The 20,220-nt window shown below is 44.5% G+C and overlaps 1 protein-coding gene across 5 annotated transcripts in view; it reads left to right on the top strand.

Moving 5' to 3' along the window:
- LOC132781986 (myotonin-protein kinase) overlaps positions 1-19,220 on the top strand; it is a 64,348-nt gene extending 45,128 nt beyond the window's left edge. Inside the window, exons 7-15 of one of the 5 annotated variants that reach the window (XM_067461023.1) lie at positions 1,851-2,051; positions 4,714-4,962; positions 7,578-7,663; positions 8,543-8,657; positions 8,760-8,902; positions 10,866-10,963; positions 13,571-13,635; positions 16,258-16,334; positions 18,724-19,220. In XM_067461023.1, the coding sequence (XP_067317124.1) occupies positions 1,851-2,051; positions 4,714-4,962; positions 7,578-7,663; positions 8,543-8,657; positions 8,760-8,902; positions 10,866-10,963; positions 13,571-13,635; positions 16,258-16,334; positions 18,724-19,126 (1,437 nt within the window). In that variant the 3' untranslated portion in view covers positions 19,127-19,220. Of the gene's footprint in view, positions 1-1,850; positions 2,052-4,713; positions 4,978-7,577; positions 7,664-8,542; positions 8,658-8,759; positions 8,903-10,865; positions 10,964-13,570; positions 13,636-16,253; positions 16,335-18,723 lie in introns of all 5 variants that reach the window. The other 4 variants (XM_067461024.1, XM_067461025.1, XM_067461026.1 and 1 more) reach the window with 4 other exon arrangements.
- The last annotated feature ends 1,000 nt before the right edge of the window (positions 19,221-20,220 follow it).

The following is a 20,220-nucleotide window of genomic DNA, read 5'->3' as shown; positions in this document are numbered from 1 at the left end:
TCTCGACCAGGCATGGGCCAACTTGGGCCCTCCAGGTGTCTTGGACTCCAACCCCCACAATTCCTAACAGCCTCGGACCCTTTCCTTCCCCCCCTCAGCCGCTTAATCCTAGTCCAAGGCCACTGTTGGAAGTGGATCTGATGGATTAGATCAGGGGTCCCCAAATCAGTGTAGGCCAGCTTTTGGCTGATGAAAAAGTCAAGGGAATTAGGATTGTTCTGGTTTTTGTGCGCCTTCAAGTTGTTTCAGACTCAAAATGACCCAAAGGCAACCCTCTCACAAGAGTTTTCTGGTCAAGACACCACATTCTATTAGTTCCTTCCCTCTGTTTCCAACCTACATTTCTTTCTTCCTTTCTTCCTTTTCTTCTTTCCTTTTGTTTTCTAGCTACTGTTTGTTCTTCCTTTTCTCTCCTCCTTCCTCTCTTTTCTTCTTTCTCTCTCTCTCTCTCCTCTCTCTTTCTTTATTCCCCTCCTCCTCCATCCCTTATTTCTTCTCTTATCTTCCGTCCTTACCTCTTTTTGCTCTACTCCCTTTCTTTTCTTCCCTCTTCTTCCTTCCTTCCTTCCTTCCTTCCTTCCTTCCTTCCTTCCTTCCTTCCTTCCCTCCTTCCTCCTTTCACTTTTCTTCTTCCCTTCTTTCTTCCTTCTTCTCACCCTCCTTTTCTTCTTCCCTCTTTCCTTTCCCTTTTCCTACCTTTCTCTCTCTATTTCCCCTCCTCCATCCCTTCTTCTTTTTCCTTCCTTCCTTCCTCCTTTCACTTTTCTTCTTCCCTTCTTTCTTCCTTCTTCTCACCTTCCTTTTCTTCTTCCCTCTTTCCTTTCCCTTTTCCTACCTTTCTCTCTCTATTTTCCCCTCCTCCATCCCTTCTTCTTTTTTCTTTCTTCCTTACTTCTTTCTTTCTTTCTTTCTTTCTTCCCTCCTCCTCCCTCCCTATTTTCCCTCCTTCCCTCTTTCCCTGTCCTTTTTGTACCTTTCTTTCTCTATTTCCCCCTACCCTTCCTTCCTTCCTTCCTTCCTTCCTTCCTTCCTTCCTTCCTTCCTTCCTTCTCCCCTTTCCCTTTTATCCCCCCTTTCTTTTTTCCTCTTTCTCGCCTTCCTTTCTTTTCTTCCTCCCACTTTCCTTCTTTCCCTTTCCCTACCTTTCTCTATTTTCCCCTCCTCCATCCCTTCCTTCTCTTCCTTCCTTCCTTCCTTCCTTCCCCCCTCCCTCCCTATTCTCCCTCCTACCTTCTTTCCTTGTCTTTTTTGTACCTTTCTTTCTCTATTTTCCCCTCTCCATCCTTTCTTCCCTTCTTCCTTCCTTCTTCTTCCCCTTTCCCTTTTATCCCTTCCTTCTTTTTCGCCTTCCTTTTCTTCCTCACTCTTTCCTTCTTTCCCTTTTCCTACCTTTCTCTCTTTATTTCCTTCCTTCCTTCCTTCCTTCCTTCCTTCCCCTCCCTCCCTATTCTCCCTCCTTCCTTCTTTTCCTCTTTTTCCTGCCTGTCTTTCCTTCTTTCTTTATTTTCCCCTCCCCATCCTTTCTTCCCTTTTTCCTTCCTTCCTTCCTTCCTTCATCCCCCCTTCCTTTTCTCCCTCCCTCCTTCCATTTCTCCCTCTCTTTTCTCCCTCTTTCCTTCATTCCTTTCCTTCCTTTTCTCCCTCCTTCCTTTCTTTCGCAGTGGGTATATGTGAATGTGTGTGTGCCCGTTGTGTTCAATGATAGGGGCAGCAGTGTGTGTGTTTGTGTGTGGGTCAGGGAGAAGACTTTTATGGGCCAGATCTGTCCTGTGGGCATCAGTCTAGGGACTCCTGGATTAGATGGATTGGCAGTCTCTGGATCATTCTCCTTCCATTCCCTTCCTGGGCAGGTCTGCTCCAGGGTGGCGGTGGGCACTCCGGATTACCTCTCTCCGGAGATCCTGCAAGCAGTGGAGGACGGCGCTCATTCTTACGGCACGGAGTGCGACTGGTGGTCTCTGGGCATCTTTGCATACGAGATGTTTTTCGGTCATACTCCCTTCTTTGCGGACTCCGTCGTGGAGACCTACGGCAAGATCATCCATTTCAAGGTAGGTTTCTGAAGATCCATGAACAGAGATATTGATATCACAGCACAATGTGTATGAGTCCCCACAACTGCACATAGAAGAAAAGTAATGCCCAAAGAGAAGATTTTGATTGCAAGGAAACTTCACATGTGAATACTAACAAGAGATTACTTTAATAGATCATCTCAACCAGGTCTTGCCAGGATCATAATTTGCGTCTTTCTATATCCTATTACTAGTGAAAATGTGTTTTATATGTGGGTTTAAAACTGCACTGTCAGTACATCTAAATACCTCCTCCCCCAAAAAAATTTCCAAAATCAAACCATGAATTTAGCATTTTATATAAAGGGTACCATTATTTTGTCGTTTATTCGTTTAGTTGCTTCTGACTCTTTATGACCATTATATTATATTATGCCATTATACCATTATTATATTATACATTATATTATACATTATACCATTATACACAATGAGACCTGAGAATCCATAGATTTTGGGTCCTGGAACCAAATGCCATTGTACATGATGAGACTTGAGCATCCAGTTGATTTGAACCATTGTAATAATATTTATTTACAGTTCTTATATTCTGCCCTTCTCACCCCACAGGGGACTCAGGGCGGATTACAGTCAACACATATATGGCAAACATTCAATGCCAGTTTGACAAACAACGTTTAACACACAAATACACCAAGGCTATTTAACTTTTTTCTGGCCGCCAGGGGAGCTGCTGCTTTTCATCATCCATCAACGACACCGATGAAGTTCTTCCGCATTCCACATTTCCAGGAGTCTTTTTTCTTTATGGCCTCATAAATTAGTTAAATTTAGCCTCCCACACAAGGTGGTACCTTATTTTCCTACTTGACAGATGCAACTGTCTTTCGGGTTGCAAAGGTCGACAACGGGCTACACAATGGCTGGACACCCACTCCAGCCCGGGCTGGCTTCGAACTCATGACCTTTTGGTCAGAGTGATCTTAATGCAGCTGACACTCAGCCAGCTGCGCCACAATCCTGGTAATAATAATAATAATAATAATAATAATAATAATAATAATGCATTTTCGAAGGCTTTCATGGCCGGAATCACTGGGTTGTTGTAGGTTTTTTCGGGCTATATGGCCATGTTCTAGAGGTATTCTCTCCTGACGTTTCGCCTGCATCTATGGCAAGCATCCTCAGAGGTAGTGAGGTCTGTTGGAACTAGGAAAAAGGGTTTATATATCTGTGGAATGACCAGGGTGGGACAAAGGACTCTTGTCTGCTGGAGCTAGGTGTGAATGTTTCAACTGACCACCTTGATACAATGGGCTGATTGTGCCTGGAGCAAACTTTTGTTGAGATGTGATTAGATGTCCTTGTTTGTTTCCTCTCTGTTGTTGTGCTGTTGCAGTTTTAGAGTTTTTTAAATACTGGTAGCCAGATTTTGTTCATTTTCATGGTTTTCTCCTTTCTGTTGAAATTGTCCACAACAGAGAGGAATCACTAGGTTCTTGTGGGTTTTTTTGGGCTATAGGGCCATGTTCTAGAGGCATTTCTCCTGACGTTTGGCCTGCATCTATGGCAAGCATCCTCAGAGGTAGTGAGGATGCTTGCCATAGATGCAGGCTAAACGTCAGGAGAAATGCCTCTAGAACATGGCCCTATAGCCCGAAAAAACCCACAAGAACCTAGTGATTCCAGCCATGAAAGCCTTCGACAATACAGAGAGGAAGCAGGCGGGGACATCTAATTACCTCTCAACAAAAGTTTGCTCCAGGCACAGTCAGCCCATTGTATGCTAATCAAGGTGGTCCTCGAACCAAATGCCATTGTCCATAATGAGACTTGAACATCCATAGATTTTGTGTACTAGAACCAAATGTCATTGAATACCATGGAACTTGATAATCCATAGGTTTTGGGTTCTGGGATCAAATGCTGTCATATATAATAAGACTTGTGCACCTACAGTTTTTAGGGTACTGGAATCAAATGCCATTGTATATAATGAGGCTGGCAACAATCACACTGGCAACAAAGATCCGCCTAGTCAAAGCCATGGTCTTCCCTGTAGTCACCTACGGATGGGAGAGCTGGACCTTAGGGAAGGCTGAGCGAAGGAAGATCGATGCTTTTGAGCTGTGGTGTTGGAGGAAAGTGCTGAGAGTGCCTTGGACTGCGAGAAGATCCAACCAGTCCATCCTCCAGGAAATAAAGCCCGGCTGCTCACTGGAGGGAAGGAGACGAGAGGGAAAGTGGAAGTCCTTTGGCCACATCATGAGGAGACAGCAAAGCCTAGAGAACACAGTGATGCTGGGGAAAGTGGAAGGCAAAAGGAAGAGGGGCCGACCAAGGGCAAGATGGATGGATGGCATCCTTGAAGTGACTGGACTGACCTTGAAGGAGCTGGGGGTGGTGGCGGCCGACAGGGAGCTCTGGCATGGGCTGGTCCATGAGATCACGAAGAGTCGGAGACGACTGAATGAATGAACAACAAATAACGAGGCTTGAGCATCCATAGATTTTCGGGTCTGGAACCAAATGCCAAGCATCCATAGATCTTAGGTCTCAGATCCCAAGCCGTATGGATGTCTGGAGTGTTCCCAGCACACATAGCCACCCGTCACTGTTTGTTGTGCCCTTCCTGTGGGTTCTGGTTACCACTATGTTCTTCTTCTCCTCTCGTCAGGAGCACTTCCGTTTCCCGCCCTCGGCCCCAGAGGTGCCTGCGGAGGCGCTGGCCCTGATAGCGGGGCTGGTGTGCCCGCGAGAGACGCGTCTGGGTCGGCAGGGGCTTCGGGACTTCCAGGAGCACCCCTTCTTCCTGGGCCTGGCCTGGGAGGCCCTGCGGAGCTGCGTGCCCCCCTTCGCCCCCGAGTTCGCCAACCCCACCGACACCTGCAACTTCGACGTGGTGGACGACTGTCTCACTGACATGGTGAGCGGGGGAGGGGTACGTCACCTTTTCATATATTTATTTCTCCTCCCTTTTCTTCTTTCCTCCTTTTCTAAAGTCTTCCCTCTAAGGTAGCTTTTCTATCTACACACCTCCCTCTTGTGGTTGCATCTGAGCACTGCATGCATATTTCCTTCGTTTTTGGGGCCTTCCCTCAAAAAAGGCTAATATTTTTCATTTGAAACCCTATCAGTATTTTAAGTTGATTCATGAAGGATCTGTATACCAAGTTTGGTCCCAATCCACCAAGCAAAGGAGAAGCCTTTGTGGAACAAACAAAAATACTGTATATATTCGAGTATAAGCCTAGTTTTTCAGCCCCTTTTTTAAAGGCTAAAAAAGTCCCCCTTGGCTTATACTAGAGTCAAAGTTATTTATTATTCTACTGTGTTATTATTATTATTATTTTATTCTAATTAATATTATTATTATTACTTTATGATTTTATTCTATTATTATTATTATTATTATTACATTTATCATTTTACTTTATAATTGTTGTTATTGTTACATTTCTTTACTCTTTTTTATTGTTGTTATTACACTTATTTTATTCTATTATTATTATTACATTTATCATTTCACTTTATAATTATTGTTATTGTTACATTTATTATTTTACTTTTTTATTGTTATTGTTACGTTTATTATTTTATTCTATTATTATTACATTTATTATTTTACTTTATAATTGTTATTGCTACATTTACTATTTTACTCTTTTTTATTGTTGTTATTACGTTTATCATTTTATTCTGTTATTATTACATTTATCATTTTACTTTATAATTGTTGTTATTGTTACATTTATTATTTTACTTATTTATTGTTATTGTTACATTTATTATTTTACTATTTTTATTGTTGTTATTACGTTTATTATTTTATTTTATTATTATTACATTTATTATTTTACTTTATAATTGTTGTTATTGTTACATTTATCATTTTACTCTTTTTATTGTTATTACATTTATTATTTTATTCTATTATTATTACATTTATTATTTTACTTTATAATTGTTATTACTACATTTAATATTTTACTCTTTTTTATTGTTGTTATTACGTTTATCATTTTATTCTATTATTATTGTTACATTTATCATTTCACTTTATAATTATTGTTATTGTTACATTTATTATTTTACTTATTTATTCTTATTGTTACATTTATTTTTATTGTTGTTATTACATTTATTATTTTATTCTATTATTATTACATTTATCATTTTACTTTATAATTGTTATTGTTACATTTATTATTTTACTCTTTTTATTGTTATTACATTTATTATTTTATTCTATTATTATTATTACATTTATCATTTCACTTTATAATTATTGTTATTGTTACATTTATTATTTTATTTTTTATTGTTATTACCTTTATTATTTTATTCTATTATTATTATTACATTTATTATTTTACTCTCTTTATTATTATTGGAAGGATACATAAGCACATTTACATTTAAGAAGGTTAGAATAATAGTTTAATCAGAGTTGGGCAGTCTTATCTTAAATTCCCATTTTAGGTAAATATTCCAAAACATTGAACCTACGGATGCCTCAATTAATATAATTTTGGGTTGTAGGTTTTCCGGGCTACATGGCCATGTTCTAGAGGCATTTTCTCCTGACATTTCGCCTGCATCTATGGCAAGCATCCTCAGAGGTAGTGAGGTCTGTTGGAAGTAGGAAAATGGGTTTATATATCTGTGGAAAGACCAGGGTGGGACAAAGGACGTTTGTCTGCTGGAGCTAAGTGTGAATGTTTCAACTGACCACTTTGATTAGCATTTAATGGACGTGCCTGGGGGAATCTTTCTTTGAGAGGTGATTTGATGTGCCTGATTGTCGAAGGCTTTCATGGCTAGAATCACTAGGTTCTTGTGGGTTTTTTCGGGCTATAGAGCCATGTTCTAGAGGCATTTCTCCTGACGTTTCGCCTGCATCTATGGCAAGCATCCTCACTACCTCTGAGGATGCTTGCCATAGATGCAGGCGAAACATCAGGAGAAATGCCTCTAGAACATGGCTCTATAGCCCGAAAAAACCCACAAGAACCTGATGTGCCTGATTACTCTCTGTTGTTTTGTTTTCCCCCAGGCACTTCCAAGCCATTAAATACTAATCAAGGTGGTCAGTTGAAACATTCACCCCTAGCTCCAGCAGACAAAAGTCCTTTGTCCCATCCTGGTCTTTCCACAGATATATAAACCGATTTTCCTACTTCCAACAGACCTCACTACCTCTGAGGATGCTTGCCATAGATGCAGGCGAAATGTCAGGAGAAAATGCCTCTAGAACATGGCCATGTAGCACAAAAAAATCTACAACAACCCAGTGATTCCGGCCATGAAAGCCTTCGACAATAATATAATTTTATTGGTATCTATTTCTATTTTGAAATTTACCCGTAGCTGCTGCATTTCCCACTCTTGGCTTATGTACTGACTAACACACTTGCTATTGGTGCAGGAGCCTCACCAAGTTGGCAACATGTCGGCAACTCTATGGCTAACCTTTTCTTGCTTGGATTGGGACCGACCCAGACCCTTCCTTTTTTTGTTCCTTGTGTCTCCCTTCTGTAGGAAACCCTTTCGGACGTCATTGAGAGCTCTCCCCTCGGCGTCCACCTGCCTTTCGTGGGATATTCCTACACTTACGCAGCCGTGAAGTAAGAAGGCCGATGGGTTTGTGGGTTTGCATTTGTGGGCCATATTATTACACTGTGTAACAACATTTGGAGGAAAAAATCTGTTCCTGGTTGGAAAGTATAATTTGCTATTGAATTGTGTGGTCCTTACTTTGAAAGTTGGTGGTTAGAATCCGGGGAGCAGGGTGAGCTCTTGCTGTAAGCTCCAGCTTCTGCCAACCTAGCAGTTGGAAAATATGCAAATGTGAGTAGATCAATAGGTACCACTCTGGTGGGAAGGTAACGATGCTCCATGCAGTCATGCTGGCCACATGACCTTGGAGGCGTCTAAGGACAACGCCAACTCTTTGGCTTAGAAATGGGGATGAGCACCAACCCCCAGAGTCGGAAATGACTAGACTTAATGTCAAGAGGAAACCTTTACCTTACTATTAATAATAATATAATTGTTACAGTCGGCGAGGTTTGGAGTGTTACAGCTAAACAATAATCTCTCCAACTAGCTTCAGCAAAGAGAAGTGAGGATTGAGCATGGGAGGAGATTGGACCAGAAGCCCTAGCCAAATTGCCATGGAAATACCATATAATAATAATAATAATAATAATAATAATAATAATAATAGGATTGAAGAGAAACAACTGGAAAAGTTGACACGATATGAGGATTTAGAGATCACACTGCAAAGACTTTGGCACAAGCATTAAAGGTGGTCCCAGTGGTGATCGGCACACTGGGTGCAGTGCCTAAAGACCTTGGCCTGCACTTAAAAACAATCGGCGCTAGCAAAACACCTGGAGGGCTGAAGTTTGCCCATGCCTGCTTTAGAGTCATGTTGGCTGACTTAAGAGATTTTCAGTTTGCCCAGAGACGGGCTCCGTGAGACTCTCCCTTTCTCTCAGACAGAATGAGCCAGAAGAAGAAAGGGGCCGCAGGGACCCTGTCATGGAGGTGGACGGTGCCAGGGAGACGTCAACCGAAGAGCAAAAGCGGCCCAAACAGGCTCCGGAGGGGATGGTAAGTCACAGAAGGAGAGGCGGTGCCAATCTTTGGCGAGGTACCGGTGGTGCCTGTGCCTTGCCGCTACAACATGGATCCGTCCCCTCTTTCCCTTGCCAGGTGTACGAACTACCGGACGGCCAGAAGCTGGACCTGACCACTTTTCTGGAGTTGCAGACGGCGCTGGAGGAAGAGCTGCGGAGCCGGGAGATGCTGTGCCAGGAGCTCAGCGTGGTCAAGTTGGCCAACCAGACCTTTGCCAGGTGAGGGGGGCACCACAGAGAAGGCTCCTTGAGCCCATCGGTTTACCATCTTCTCTACTGCAATGTCCAATCCACCAAGGAAAATGTTTGGAGGTCCGGGGCTTTGGAAAGGTAACCTTTGAGGATCTAAGTTTATCGGAGTCTCCTATTTGGGAGTTCAGTGGTTGCAGATCTCCATAGGCTTAAGATAGACGACCACCAATCACAGTTCTTGAGGGCCCTCTTCCAGTTCCCCAGATGTATTCTTGAGGGCCCTCTACCAGTTTCTCAGGTGTATTCTTGAGGGCCCTCTTCCAGTTTCCCAGATCTGTTCCTGAGGGCCTTCTTCCAGGTCCCCAGATATATTCTTGAGGGACTTCTTCCAGTTCCCCAGATGTGTTCTTGAGGGCCCTTTACCAGTTCCCCAGATGTATTCATGAGGGCACTCTTTCAGTTCCCCAGACGTGTTCTTGAGGGCCCTCCACCAGTTCCCCAGATGTATTCTTGAGGGCCCTCTTCCAGTTCCCCAGATGTATTTTTGAGGGTCCTCTTCCAGTTCCCCAGACATGTTCTTGAGGGCCCTCTACCATTTTCTCAGATGTGTTCTTGAGGGCCCTCTACCACTTCCCCAGATGTATTCTTAAGGGCCCTCTTCCAGTTCCCCAGATGTATTCTTGAGGGCCCTCTTCCAGTTCCCCAGATGTATTTTGAGGACCCTCTTCCAGTTCCCCAGATGTGTTCTTGAGGGCCCTCTTCCAGTTCACCAGATGTGTTCTTGAGGGCACTCTATCAGTTCCCCAGATGTATTCCTGAGGGCCTTCTACCAGTTCCCCAGATGTGTTCTTGAGAGCCCTCTTCCAGTTCCCCAGATGTATTTTTGAGGGCCCTCTTCCAGTTCCCCAGATGTGTTCTTGAGGGCCCTTCTCCCCAGATGTTTTCTTGACAGCCCTCTTTCAGTTCCCCAGATGTATTGTTGAGGGCCCTCCTCCAGTTCTCCAGATGTGTTCTTGAGGGTCCTCTTCCAGTTCCCCAGATTGATTTTGTCATTTGGGAGTTGTAGTTGCTATGTTTTATATTTCACCTACAACCAAAGAGCATTCTGAACTCCAACAACCATGGAATTGAAGCAAACTTGGCACACAGAACTCCCATGACCAATAGAAAATACTGGAACTCATTGACCTTGAGTCTTGGAGTTGTAGTTCACCTACACCCAGAGAGCACTGTGGACTCAAACAATGATAAATCTGGCATGGATTCTCAATATGCCCAAATGTGAACACTGGTGGAGTTTAGGGAAAATAGAGCTTGACATTTGGGAGTTGTAGTTGCTGGGATTTATAGTTCAACTACGATCAAAGAGCATTCGGAACTCCACCAACAATGGAGTTGAACCAAACTTGGCAGACAGAACTCCCACAACAACAGAAAATACTGGAATGGTTTGGTGGGCACAGACCTTGAGTTTTGGAGTTGTAGTTCACCTACACCCAGAGAGCACTGTGGACTCAAACAATGATGGATCTGGACCAAACTTGGCAGGGATACTCAATATGCCCAAATGGAGTTTTGGGCAAATAGACCTTGACAATCCCAGGATACATCTTATTTCTGGAATACGACATGATGTAACACGATATTTGTCCCTAGGTTATAAATATAATTTAATTGGTTCTATCATAAAAACATGGGGGAAGTTTATTAAACTGCAAAAACTTTGTTTTTGTGGTATATCCTGCAGCACTTTCTTTTTTTCAGTGTTCAGTTTTGAAGCCATTTCCAGAACTATTTTATGTCATTGTTTGATGTTAATCACAGACTCCACATTTCCCAAAAGTTGCAGCGCTTTGTTTTGGTGCAGCATTTGAACCAAGGAGTTTGCTCTTCTATTAGAAGCGTGGATAAGTGATACTTGTTGTAGCCAAGCTTGGGGAGTCATTTCCCCAACTAAATACCCATCGCCTTGCTTGTTTCCTCCTTTCAGTCAACTGAAGGAAGCCGAGAGCCGCAACTTGGAACTGGAAGCTCAAATCAAACGCTTGGAGGAGCAGATCGAAGGGATGAAAACGATGGGCGAGGAAGGCAAGTTGCTCCCGTCTGCTCCAAATCGTGGCCTTGCTTTCCCTGCTGGAGTTTGCCTTCACCCCTAACCCTTCCTTCCTATTGATTTAACTTCTTTCATATTATTTACCAAAGGTTAAAAGGAGAGTTGGACTGGATGGCCTTTGGGGTTCCCTTCTGACTCTGGTGGAATGTATACTACTGGAAAGTCCAATGGAGACTCCTTCTCTAGAGACTTGATGGCTATCTGTCGGGAGTGCTTGGATGGTGTCTTCCAGAATGGCAGGAAGAGCCCTTGGAGTCTCTTCTATGATTCTGTGATCATTCTGTGGAGGTCGATAGAGTTTGGATGGCCATCTGTTGTGAGGGATTGGATTATCTTACTGCCTGGCAAAAAGGAGTTGCACTGAAAGGGCTTTAGGTTTCTCTTCTAATTGAATACAGACTACCTTGGAGTCTGTGGAGCCTCCTTCTCTGGAATTTTTTAAACAGAAGATGGATGGCCATCTGTTGCAAGGGATTGGGTTGTGTCTTGTTGCATAGCAGAATGGAGTTGGACTGGATGGCCTTTGGTTTTCCCTTCAGACTTTAGTGGAATTAGGCTACCCTGGAGTCCGTGGAGCCTCCTTCTCTGGAATTTTTTAAACAGAAGCTGGATGGCCATCTGTCAGGAGTGTTTTAGATTGGGTCTTCCTGTCTTGCAGAATGGAATTGGACTGGGTGGCCTTTGGGGTTCCCTTCCAATGCTACGATTCTGTAAGAGACTTCCACAACTTGGTGGTAGTCAATGAGAAGCTGGATGGCCATCTGTTGTAAAGGATTGGGTTGTGTTTTCCTGCTTAGCAGATTGGGGTTGGACTGGATGGCCCTTGGTGTTCCCTTCTGACTTTAGTGGAATATAGGCTTCCTTGGAGTCTGTGGAGTCTCCTTCTCTGGAATTTTTTAAACAGAATTTGGATGGCCATCTCTCAGGGGTGTTTTAGATTGCAGAATGGGATTGGACTGGATGGCCCTTGAGGTTCCCTTCCAATGCTACGATTCTGTAAGGAACTCCCACAACTTCTTCATAATCTGAGATGCTTCTTTAAAGTAATGTCTCTCAAATGGGTTGTTGTAGGTTTTTCGGGCTGTCTGGCCATGTCCCAGAAGCATTCTCTCCTGACATTTCGCCTGCATCAATGGCAGGCATCCTCAGAGCTTGTGAGGTCTGTTGGAAACTAGAAAAATTGGGTTTATATGAGGGTTGAATGAAAAGTAATACCTCCACCTTCGTAACTCCTCAACAGATGGCAGTACTGGTATGCGGCAGGTACTGGCTTGTTCAGTAGACTCTCCTCTACAGTTCCATTTGGGTGGGAAGCCTTAGCATTGACGGTTGTGTTGTTAAAGTGTGAAATATGGAATCCTGCGCAGACGGTCAGTCAATCGACTTGAGCAACATGCAGTCATTGAATTCTTGACAGCAGAAGGTGTAACCTCAACTTCTTTAAATTTACTCGCCCAACAATGCACATTACTCACATCAACACAACCACCATAAACAGCTTGCATTCTCTGGTGAATCTCCTTTACGGTGACATCTTCTGCTGTCAAGAATTCAATGACTGCACGTTACTTAAGTCGCATTGACAGACCGTCTGCGCAGGGTTCCATATTTCGCACTTTAACAACACAACTGTTCAATGCTAAGGCTTCTCGCCAAAATGGAACTGTAGAGGAGAGTCTACTGAACAAGCCAGTACCTGCCGCATACCAAGCCAGTACCAAGCCAGTACCTGCCGCAGTACTGCCATCTGTTGAAGGGTTACCAAGGTGGAGGCATTACTTTTCATTCAACCCTCGTATATCTGTCGAAAGTCCAGGGTGGGAAAAATAACACTTGTCTGTTGGAGATAGGTGTGAATGTTTCCATTGGCCACCTTGATTAGCATTTGATGGCCTGATAGTTTTTAGGTGTGGCTTGTTACTGCCTAGGCCAGTGGTTCTCAACCTCTGGGTCTACAACTCCCAGAAACCCCAGCCAGTTTACCAGCTGTTAGGATTTCTGGGAGTTGAAGGCCAAAACATCTGGGGACCCACAGGTTGAGAACCACTGGCCTCTCAAAAAATAATCCTTTTTTGAGAGGTGATTAGCTATCCCTGATTGTTTTCTTGTCTGGAGTTCCCCTCCGTTTACGTTTTGTTCTTTATTTACTGTTATAATTTTAGAGTTTTTTAGCCAGATTTTGTTCATTTTCATGGTTTCTTCATTTTTGTTGGAATTGTCCACATAGCTCTCAAACTCTGCAGATATTTTGGGCTCCTGCGCCTAGAAATCCCAGCCTGTGTGGTCTATGCACAGGAGCTAACTTCCCAAACATGTGGCGCAGAAGCGACCAAGGAGCTCAGATTTAGGAGATTCTGTGCCTGAGCTGGAATTGCATGGGATGTTTTAGCAGAGGAAGAGAAGCACTGCATGGTGGCAATGCTCAGAGCATGGCAGCATGATGCGCCTTTGCCCAACCATCCTGCAAGCTGGCATGATGGGTTCTTGGCGTGCTTTCCTATGCATGCTCTCCTCTTTCCCGACTTTCTACCCATTTCCCCACTTAAGGAAACCTGGGTCCCACTTTTCTCTTTTCCTTCCAGCTCCTCTGCTATGGAGCCCTCGCTGCCCTGCCACTTTCTTGTGCGGCGTGGAGTGCCCGGCTGATGTAAGCCTGACTTTGCTGGTTGCCAGAACTTATGGAGGAAATTCAAAAGGGGGGTTATGGTGGTGGGATAAGGAGTAAGACCCAAGTTATACTTACTTACTTAGGCAATCCCTCGTTGTCTTGGATTGTCCTCCAAGTGTCCTGGTGGTGGGTCAGTAGGTGACTGTGGAGCCCTATTCTTGATCCGCATGTTCTCCTGCAGTGAGGGCATTGGTTTCCAGGTGGAAGGCAGTTCCAGTCGGGGTTGGCTTGGCACGCCTTCTTCTTGGCACGTTTCTCCCTTTTGCCCTCCATCCATGCTTTCTCAAATTCTGCAGCACTGCTGGTCACAGCTGACCTCCAGTTAGAGCACTCAAGGGCCTCTTGGATAGACCGCATCAGCTCTAGTTTCTTCGGTATGGTTATTGTGATTTTCTAGTGGCATTGGTGGTGGGACAATATGTGACTGTGAAGCCCTATTTTTGACCTGCATATTCTCCTGCAGTGAGGGCATCGGTTTCCAGGTGGAAGGTGGTCCCGGTTGGGGTTGGCTTGACGCGCCTTCCTCTTGGCATGTTTCTCCCTTTTGCCCCCCATCCGTGCCTCTTCAAATTCTGCAACACTGGTGGTCACAGTTGACCTCCAGTTTCACTGCTCAAGGGCTTCCCAGTTATCTCTCTATGTCCATGTCACAGTTATCTCTCTATGCCCATGTTTAAATCTCTTTTCCTGTCCACCAACATTACGTTTCCCATTCTTAAGTTGGGAGTATATTAACTGCTTTGGGAAATGGTGATTGAACATTCGGACAACGTGTCTGGTCCAGTGGAGTTGATGGCGGAGGAGCATCGCTTCAATGCCGGTGGCTTTTGCTTCTTCCAGCACGCTGACATTTGTCTGCCTGTCTTCCCAAGAGATTTGCAGGATTTTTCAGAGGCAACGCTGATGGAATTGTTTCAGGAGTTGAGTGTGACATCTGTAGACAGTCCACATTTTGCAGGTTGGTCTCTGCTGCTTTAGAGACTAGGACACAATGGAACCATGGGCTCAAATGGCAGGGAAAGAGATTCCACCTAAACATTAGGAAGAACTTTCTAATGGTCAGAGATGTTTTGCAGTAGAATATGCCTCCTTGGAGTCCAATGGAGCCTCCTTCTCTGGAGGTTTCTATTATGTATTTATTTATTTATGTATTTATTTATTTACTATATTTCTGTACCGCTCTTCTCAGCCCGAGGGTGACTCAGGGCGGTTTACAAAACCAGCACAATTCGATGCCACAATGATATAAACAGTTAAAAGAATATAAACATCCATAAAATTCCATAACCAATTAAATCAATCAAACATAAAAACATAAATCCTCCATATCTAATTTCCAGAATCTTTATCCAATTGCCATCTGTCAGGAAGGCTTTGATGGTGTCTTCCTGTACAGCACAGGGCTTTGCTTAGATGGCCCTTTGGATCTTTTCAAACTTTAGCATTCTGTGATTCAACAGAGACTGGCAGGCCATCTGTCAGGAAGGCTTTGATGGTGTCTTCTGGTATAGCAGAGGGCTTCACTTAGATGGCTCTTTGGATCTTTTCAAACTTTAGCATTCTGTGATTCAACAGAGACTGGCAAGCCATCTGTTAGGAAGGCTTTGATGGTGTCTTCCGGTATAGCAGAGGGCTTCAGTTAGATGGTTCTTTGGATCTTTTCAAACTTTAGCATTCTGTGATTCAGCAGAGAATGGATGGCCATCTGTCAGGAAGGCTTTGATGGTGTCTTCCTGTATAGCAGAGGCTTCAGTTAGATGGCCCTTTGGATCTTTTCAAACTTTAGCATTCTGTGTTTCAACAGAGACTGGCAGGCCATTTGTCAGGAAGGCTTTGATGGTGTCTTCCTGTACAGTTAAAGGCTTCACTTAGATGGCTCTTTGGATCTTTTCAAACTTTAGCATTCTGTGATTCAACAGAGACTGGCAGGCCATCTGCCAGGAAAGCTTTGATGGTATAGCAGAGGACTTCACTTAGATGGCTCTGGATCTTTTCAAACTTGAGCATTCTGTGATTCAACAGAGACTGGCAGGCCATCTGTCAGGAAAGCTTTGATGGTATAGCAGAGGGCTTCACTTAGATGGCTCTGGATCTTTTCAAACTTGAGCATTCTGTGATTCAACAGAGACTGGATGGCCATCTGTCAGGAAGGCTTTGATGGTATAGCAGAGGACTTCACTTAGATGGCTCTTTGGATCTTTTCAAACTTTAGCATTCTATGATTCAGCAGAGACTGGATGGCCATCTGTCAGGAAGGCTTTGATGGTGTCTTCCTGTACAGCAGAGGGCTTCACATAGATGGCTCTTTGGATCTTTTCACACTTTAGCATTTCACACTTTAGCTTTGATTGTGTCACCCTGCCTTGCAGATGAGGGTTCAACTGGATAGGATCCCTTCCAACTCTATAAAATTATAAAGGACATGGAGACATGGAGATTTCGGAGCTTGTTTCTGTGTAGAAAGTAGCGTAGCTATAGCCTTTCCAGCCCCAAAAGCCACAATTGTGCAGAGTATGTGTATCTTGCTCCTCTTCCCCACTTTTGCCGTCTGGCGCTGGCCACTCCGCTGACCGGTGACCTCTGCTTTCTCTTTCCAGCAAGGCGGCACCATGGCATCTCGGCTCTGTGAATACCCGCTTGTGGTACCTCTGTACCGGCACTTGCTGCTCTTTTCCAGGGTACGTTGGCTGCGCACACCAAGACACACATGCGCCTCCTCACTGCTCTGGCTCTGCTGCAAAAAAGGAGCGCCTGCTTTTGCTGGTAGCCGAGTCCTGCCCTTCCTTTGTTTTGCTTTCTCTTCAGGGGTATATGCACATGTAAAGTCACGTCTACACACTTGCATGCCTTCCTTTCACTTGTGGTCCATCAGGTAATATTTCTGAGGTCTGGAAACCAAGTTAGTTGTGTCCCTTATAAGCAAGCAACCAAGGGCAGGATTCCATATCAACCACTGAATGTATGCATTCTCTTGGGTCTGCTGCTTTCCAGTAGGGCCTGGCTGGGTGCATCCTTCTCCTACTTTGCAGGACTATAGTCCCCAGCATCCCTCACCATTGGGCTATGCTGATGGGAAATGTATTCGTCATACCTGGAAGGCCATATTTTGCCAGCCTCCATAGCAGTGTTTCTCAACCAAGGGGTCCCAAGGGGGTGTCAGTGGGGTCATGGGAGTTCTGTGTGGGAAGTTTGGTCCAATTCTATTGTCAATGGGGTTCAGAATGCTCTTTGATTGTAGGTGAACTATAAATCCCAGCAACTAGAACTCCGAAATGACAAAATCAATCTCTCCCACACACACCACCAGTATTCCCAAACTTTATAATTCCCAAACACCAAACCCCCAAATGTCAAGGTCTATTAGCCCAAAACTCCATTTGGGCATATTGAGTATTCGTGCCAAGTTTGGTCCAGATCCATCATTGTTTGAGTCCACAGTGCTCTCTGGATGTAGGTGAACTACAACTCCAAAAGTCAAGGTCAATGCCCACCAAACCCTTCCAGTACTTTCCGTTAGTCATGGGAGTTGTGTGTCCCAAGTTTGGTTCAATTCCATTGTTGGTGGAGTTCAAAATGCTCTTTGATTGTAGGTGAACTATAAATCCCAGAAACTACAACTCCCAAATGTCAAGGTCTCTTTTCCTCAAACTCCACCAGTGTTCACATTTGGGCATATTGAGTATTGTGCTAGGTTTGGTCCAAATCCATCGTTGTTTGGGCTCACAGTGCTCTCTGGATATAGGTGAAATACAACTCCAAAACTCTAGGTCAATGCCCACCAATGCTCTCTGGATGTAGGTGAACTACAACTCCAAAACTCAAGGCCAATGCCCACCAGACCTTTCCAGTATTTTCCGTTAGTCATGGGAGTTCTGTGTGCCAAGTTTGGTTCGATTCCATCATTAGTGGAGTTCAGAATGCTCTTTGAGTGTAGGTGAACTATAAATCCCAGCAACTACAACTCCCAAATGTCAAGGTCTTTTTTCCCCAAACTCCACCAGTGTTCACATTTGGGCATATTGAGTATTTGTGCCAAGTTTGCTCCATCATTGTTTGAGTCCACAGTGCTATCTGGCTGTAGGTGAACTACAACACCAAAACTCAAGGCCAATGCCCACCAAACCCTTCCAGTATTTTCTGCTGGTCATGGGAATTGTGTGTGCCAAGTTTGGTTCAATTCCATCATTGGTGGAGTTCAGAATGCTCTTTGATTATAGGCGAACTATAAATCCCAGCAAAGACAACTCCTAAATGTCAAAGTCTCTTTTCCCCAAAGTCCACCAGTGTTCACATTTGGGCATATTGAGCATTTGTGTCAAGTTTGCTCCAGTGTTCACATTTGGGTATATTGAGTATTTGTGCCAAGTCTGTGTGCCAAGACTGGTTGAATTCCATCATTGGTGGAGTTCAGAATGCTCCTTGATTGTAGGCAAACTATAAATCCCAGCAACTAGAACTCCCAAATAACAAAATCAATACCCTCTCCACTCCTACCAGTTTTCAAATTTGGGCAAATTGCCTTGAGTCCCTTTGGGGAGATAAGAGAGGAATATAAATAAATGAATTATTATTACTACTACTATTATTATTTGTGCCACATTTGGTCCAGTGAATGAATATACATCCTGCATATCAGATATTTACATGACGATTCATAACAGTAGCAAAATTTCTGCTATGAAGTAGCAACGAAAATAATGTTATGCTTGGCGGTCACCACAACATGAGGAACTGTATTAAGGGGTTGTTGCATTAGGAAGGTTGAGAAACACTACTCTATGTGAGCCAAAATGACAGGGATGCGTTCCTATGCATCTTTCTAGCTGGGATGTAGACCTCTTTGATACTCAGTTCAGTTCCAATTGTCCTATATGCTTTGAATGCGATTTTCCTGCTTCTTGACAGAATGGGGTTGGACTGGATATCCCATGAGGTCTCTTCCATCATTCTATATCTCTATTGGGAGAGTTTTAATTTTGGGGGGCATTATTTGTGGTTCTCTTCCCACTGCACTTAAGTGTCTACTTTCTTTCCTTCCCTCTTGATGGGCTTGTTTTTCCTCCGCAGGTACATAGGCCCTGCATCGTCAAGGTGGGATACCTGCTCCTGTGTACTGGCGGTTTCCGACGGGAGGTCTCTGCCCTTCGGAGCCTTGCAGATGTGGTTTGAACGCTGCTGGAGGATCCCGGGTCTTTTGCCGCTGCTGTGGGATGGACCTGTGCCCTATAGCTGCCTCGCGGAGATGCTGCGGATCAGATACTGTCTGCTTTGGGGCTCTTTGGGGGCCAGAGGGACAAGAACAACACTCCTTCCTGCACTTCGCTCTCTAGAGGCGATTGTTCTGGCTCAGATCCCTTGGAGCTTCCCCCAGAGCTTTGCTTTTTTCTCCCTTTCTTTGCAAGCACAACATTGCTGGTTCCCAGTAACCACTGCCCCACAAGAGTGGGTGCAGAGGAGGCATTTATTTTAGGGGAAGATGAGGAGCTGGAACCATGGAAAGTAAGGCAAAGGCTTCTTTTCCTTGTCCAACCCCTTCACCAATCCTTCCCCTCTGGCCTTTCCGCATTTAGCCTTTTCAGTCCCACCTTGCACAGGTGTCTTCCAGGCCCTGCTCTGGTTTGATCCTACTTGCATTCAACCTGGACAGGAAATGCAACCAGCAAAACACAGGAAAAGAGATTCCACTTGAACATTAGCAAGAACTTCCTGACCATAGGAAAAACTGTTCTGCCTCGGAGTCCGGTGGAAAAGAAGCTCCTTCTTTGGAGGCTTTTAAACAGAGGCTGGATGGCCCTCTGTCAGGAGTGCTTTGATTGTGCTTTTCCTGCATAGCAGGGTCCTCTTGCGTGGCAGGGTCTAGCAAGAACCTCCTGACCATAAGAAGAGCTGTTCTGCCTCAGAGTCCGGTGGACAGGGAGCTCCTTCTTTGGAGGTTTTTAAACAGAGGCTGGATGGCCATCTGTCGGGAGTACTTTGATTGTGCTTTTCCTACATGGCAGGGTCTTCCTGCATGGCAGGGTCTAGCAAGAACCTCCTGACCATAGGAAGAGCTGTTCTGCCTCGGAGTCCGGTGGAAAAGAAGCTCCTTCTTTGGAGGCTTTTAAACAGAGGCTGTATGGCCATCTGTCGGGAGTGCTTTGATTGTGCTTTTCCTGCTTGGCAGGGTCTTCCTGCACGGCAAGGTCTAGCAAGAACCTCCTGACCATAAGAAGAGCTGTTCTGCCTCGGAGTCCAGTGGAAAGGACGCTCCTTCTTTGGAAGCTTTTAAAGAGAGGCAGGATGGCCATCTGTTGGGAATGCTTTGATTGTGCTTTTCCTGCATTGCAGGGTCTAGTAAGAACCTCCAGACCATAAGAAGAGCTGTTCTGCCTCAGAGTCCAGTGGACAGGGAGCTCCTTCTTTGGAAGGTTTTAAACAGGCTGGGTGGCCGTCTGTCAGGAGTGCTTTGATTGTGCTTTTCCTGCATGGCAGGGTCTTCCTGCAAGGCAGGGTCTAGCAAGAACCTCTTGACCGTAAGAAGAGCTGTTCTGCCTCGGAGTCCGGTGGAAAGGAAGCTCCTTCTTT

The sequence above is a fragment of the Anolis sagrei genome, chromosome X, assembly GCF_037176765.1.
Source record: "Anolis sagrei isolate rAnoSag1 chromosome X, rAnoSag1.mat, whole genome shotgun sequence".
Taxonomy (NCBI): domain Eukaryota; kingdom Metazoa; phylum Chordata; class Lepidosauria; order Squamata; family Dactyloidae; genus Anolis; species Anolis sagrei.
Note: the sequence above shows the minus strand (reverse complement) of the source record. Positions and strands in the feature narration are given on the sequence as shown.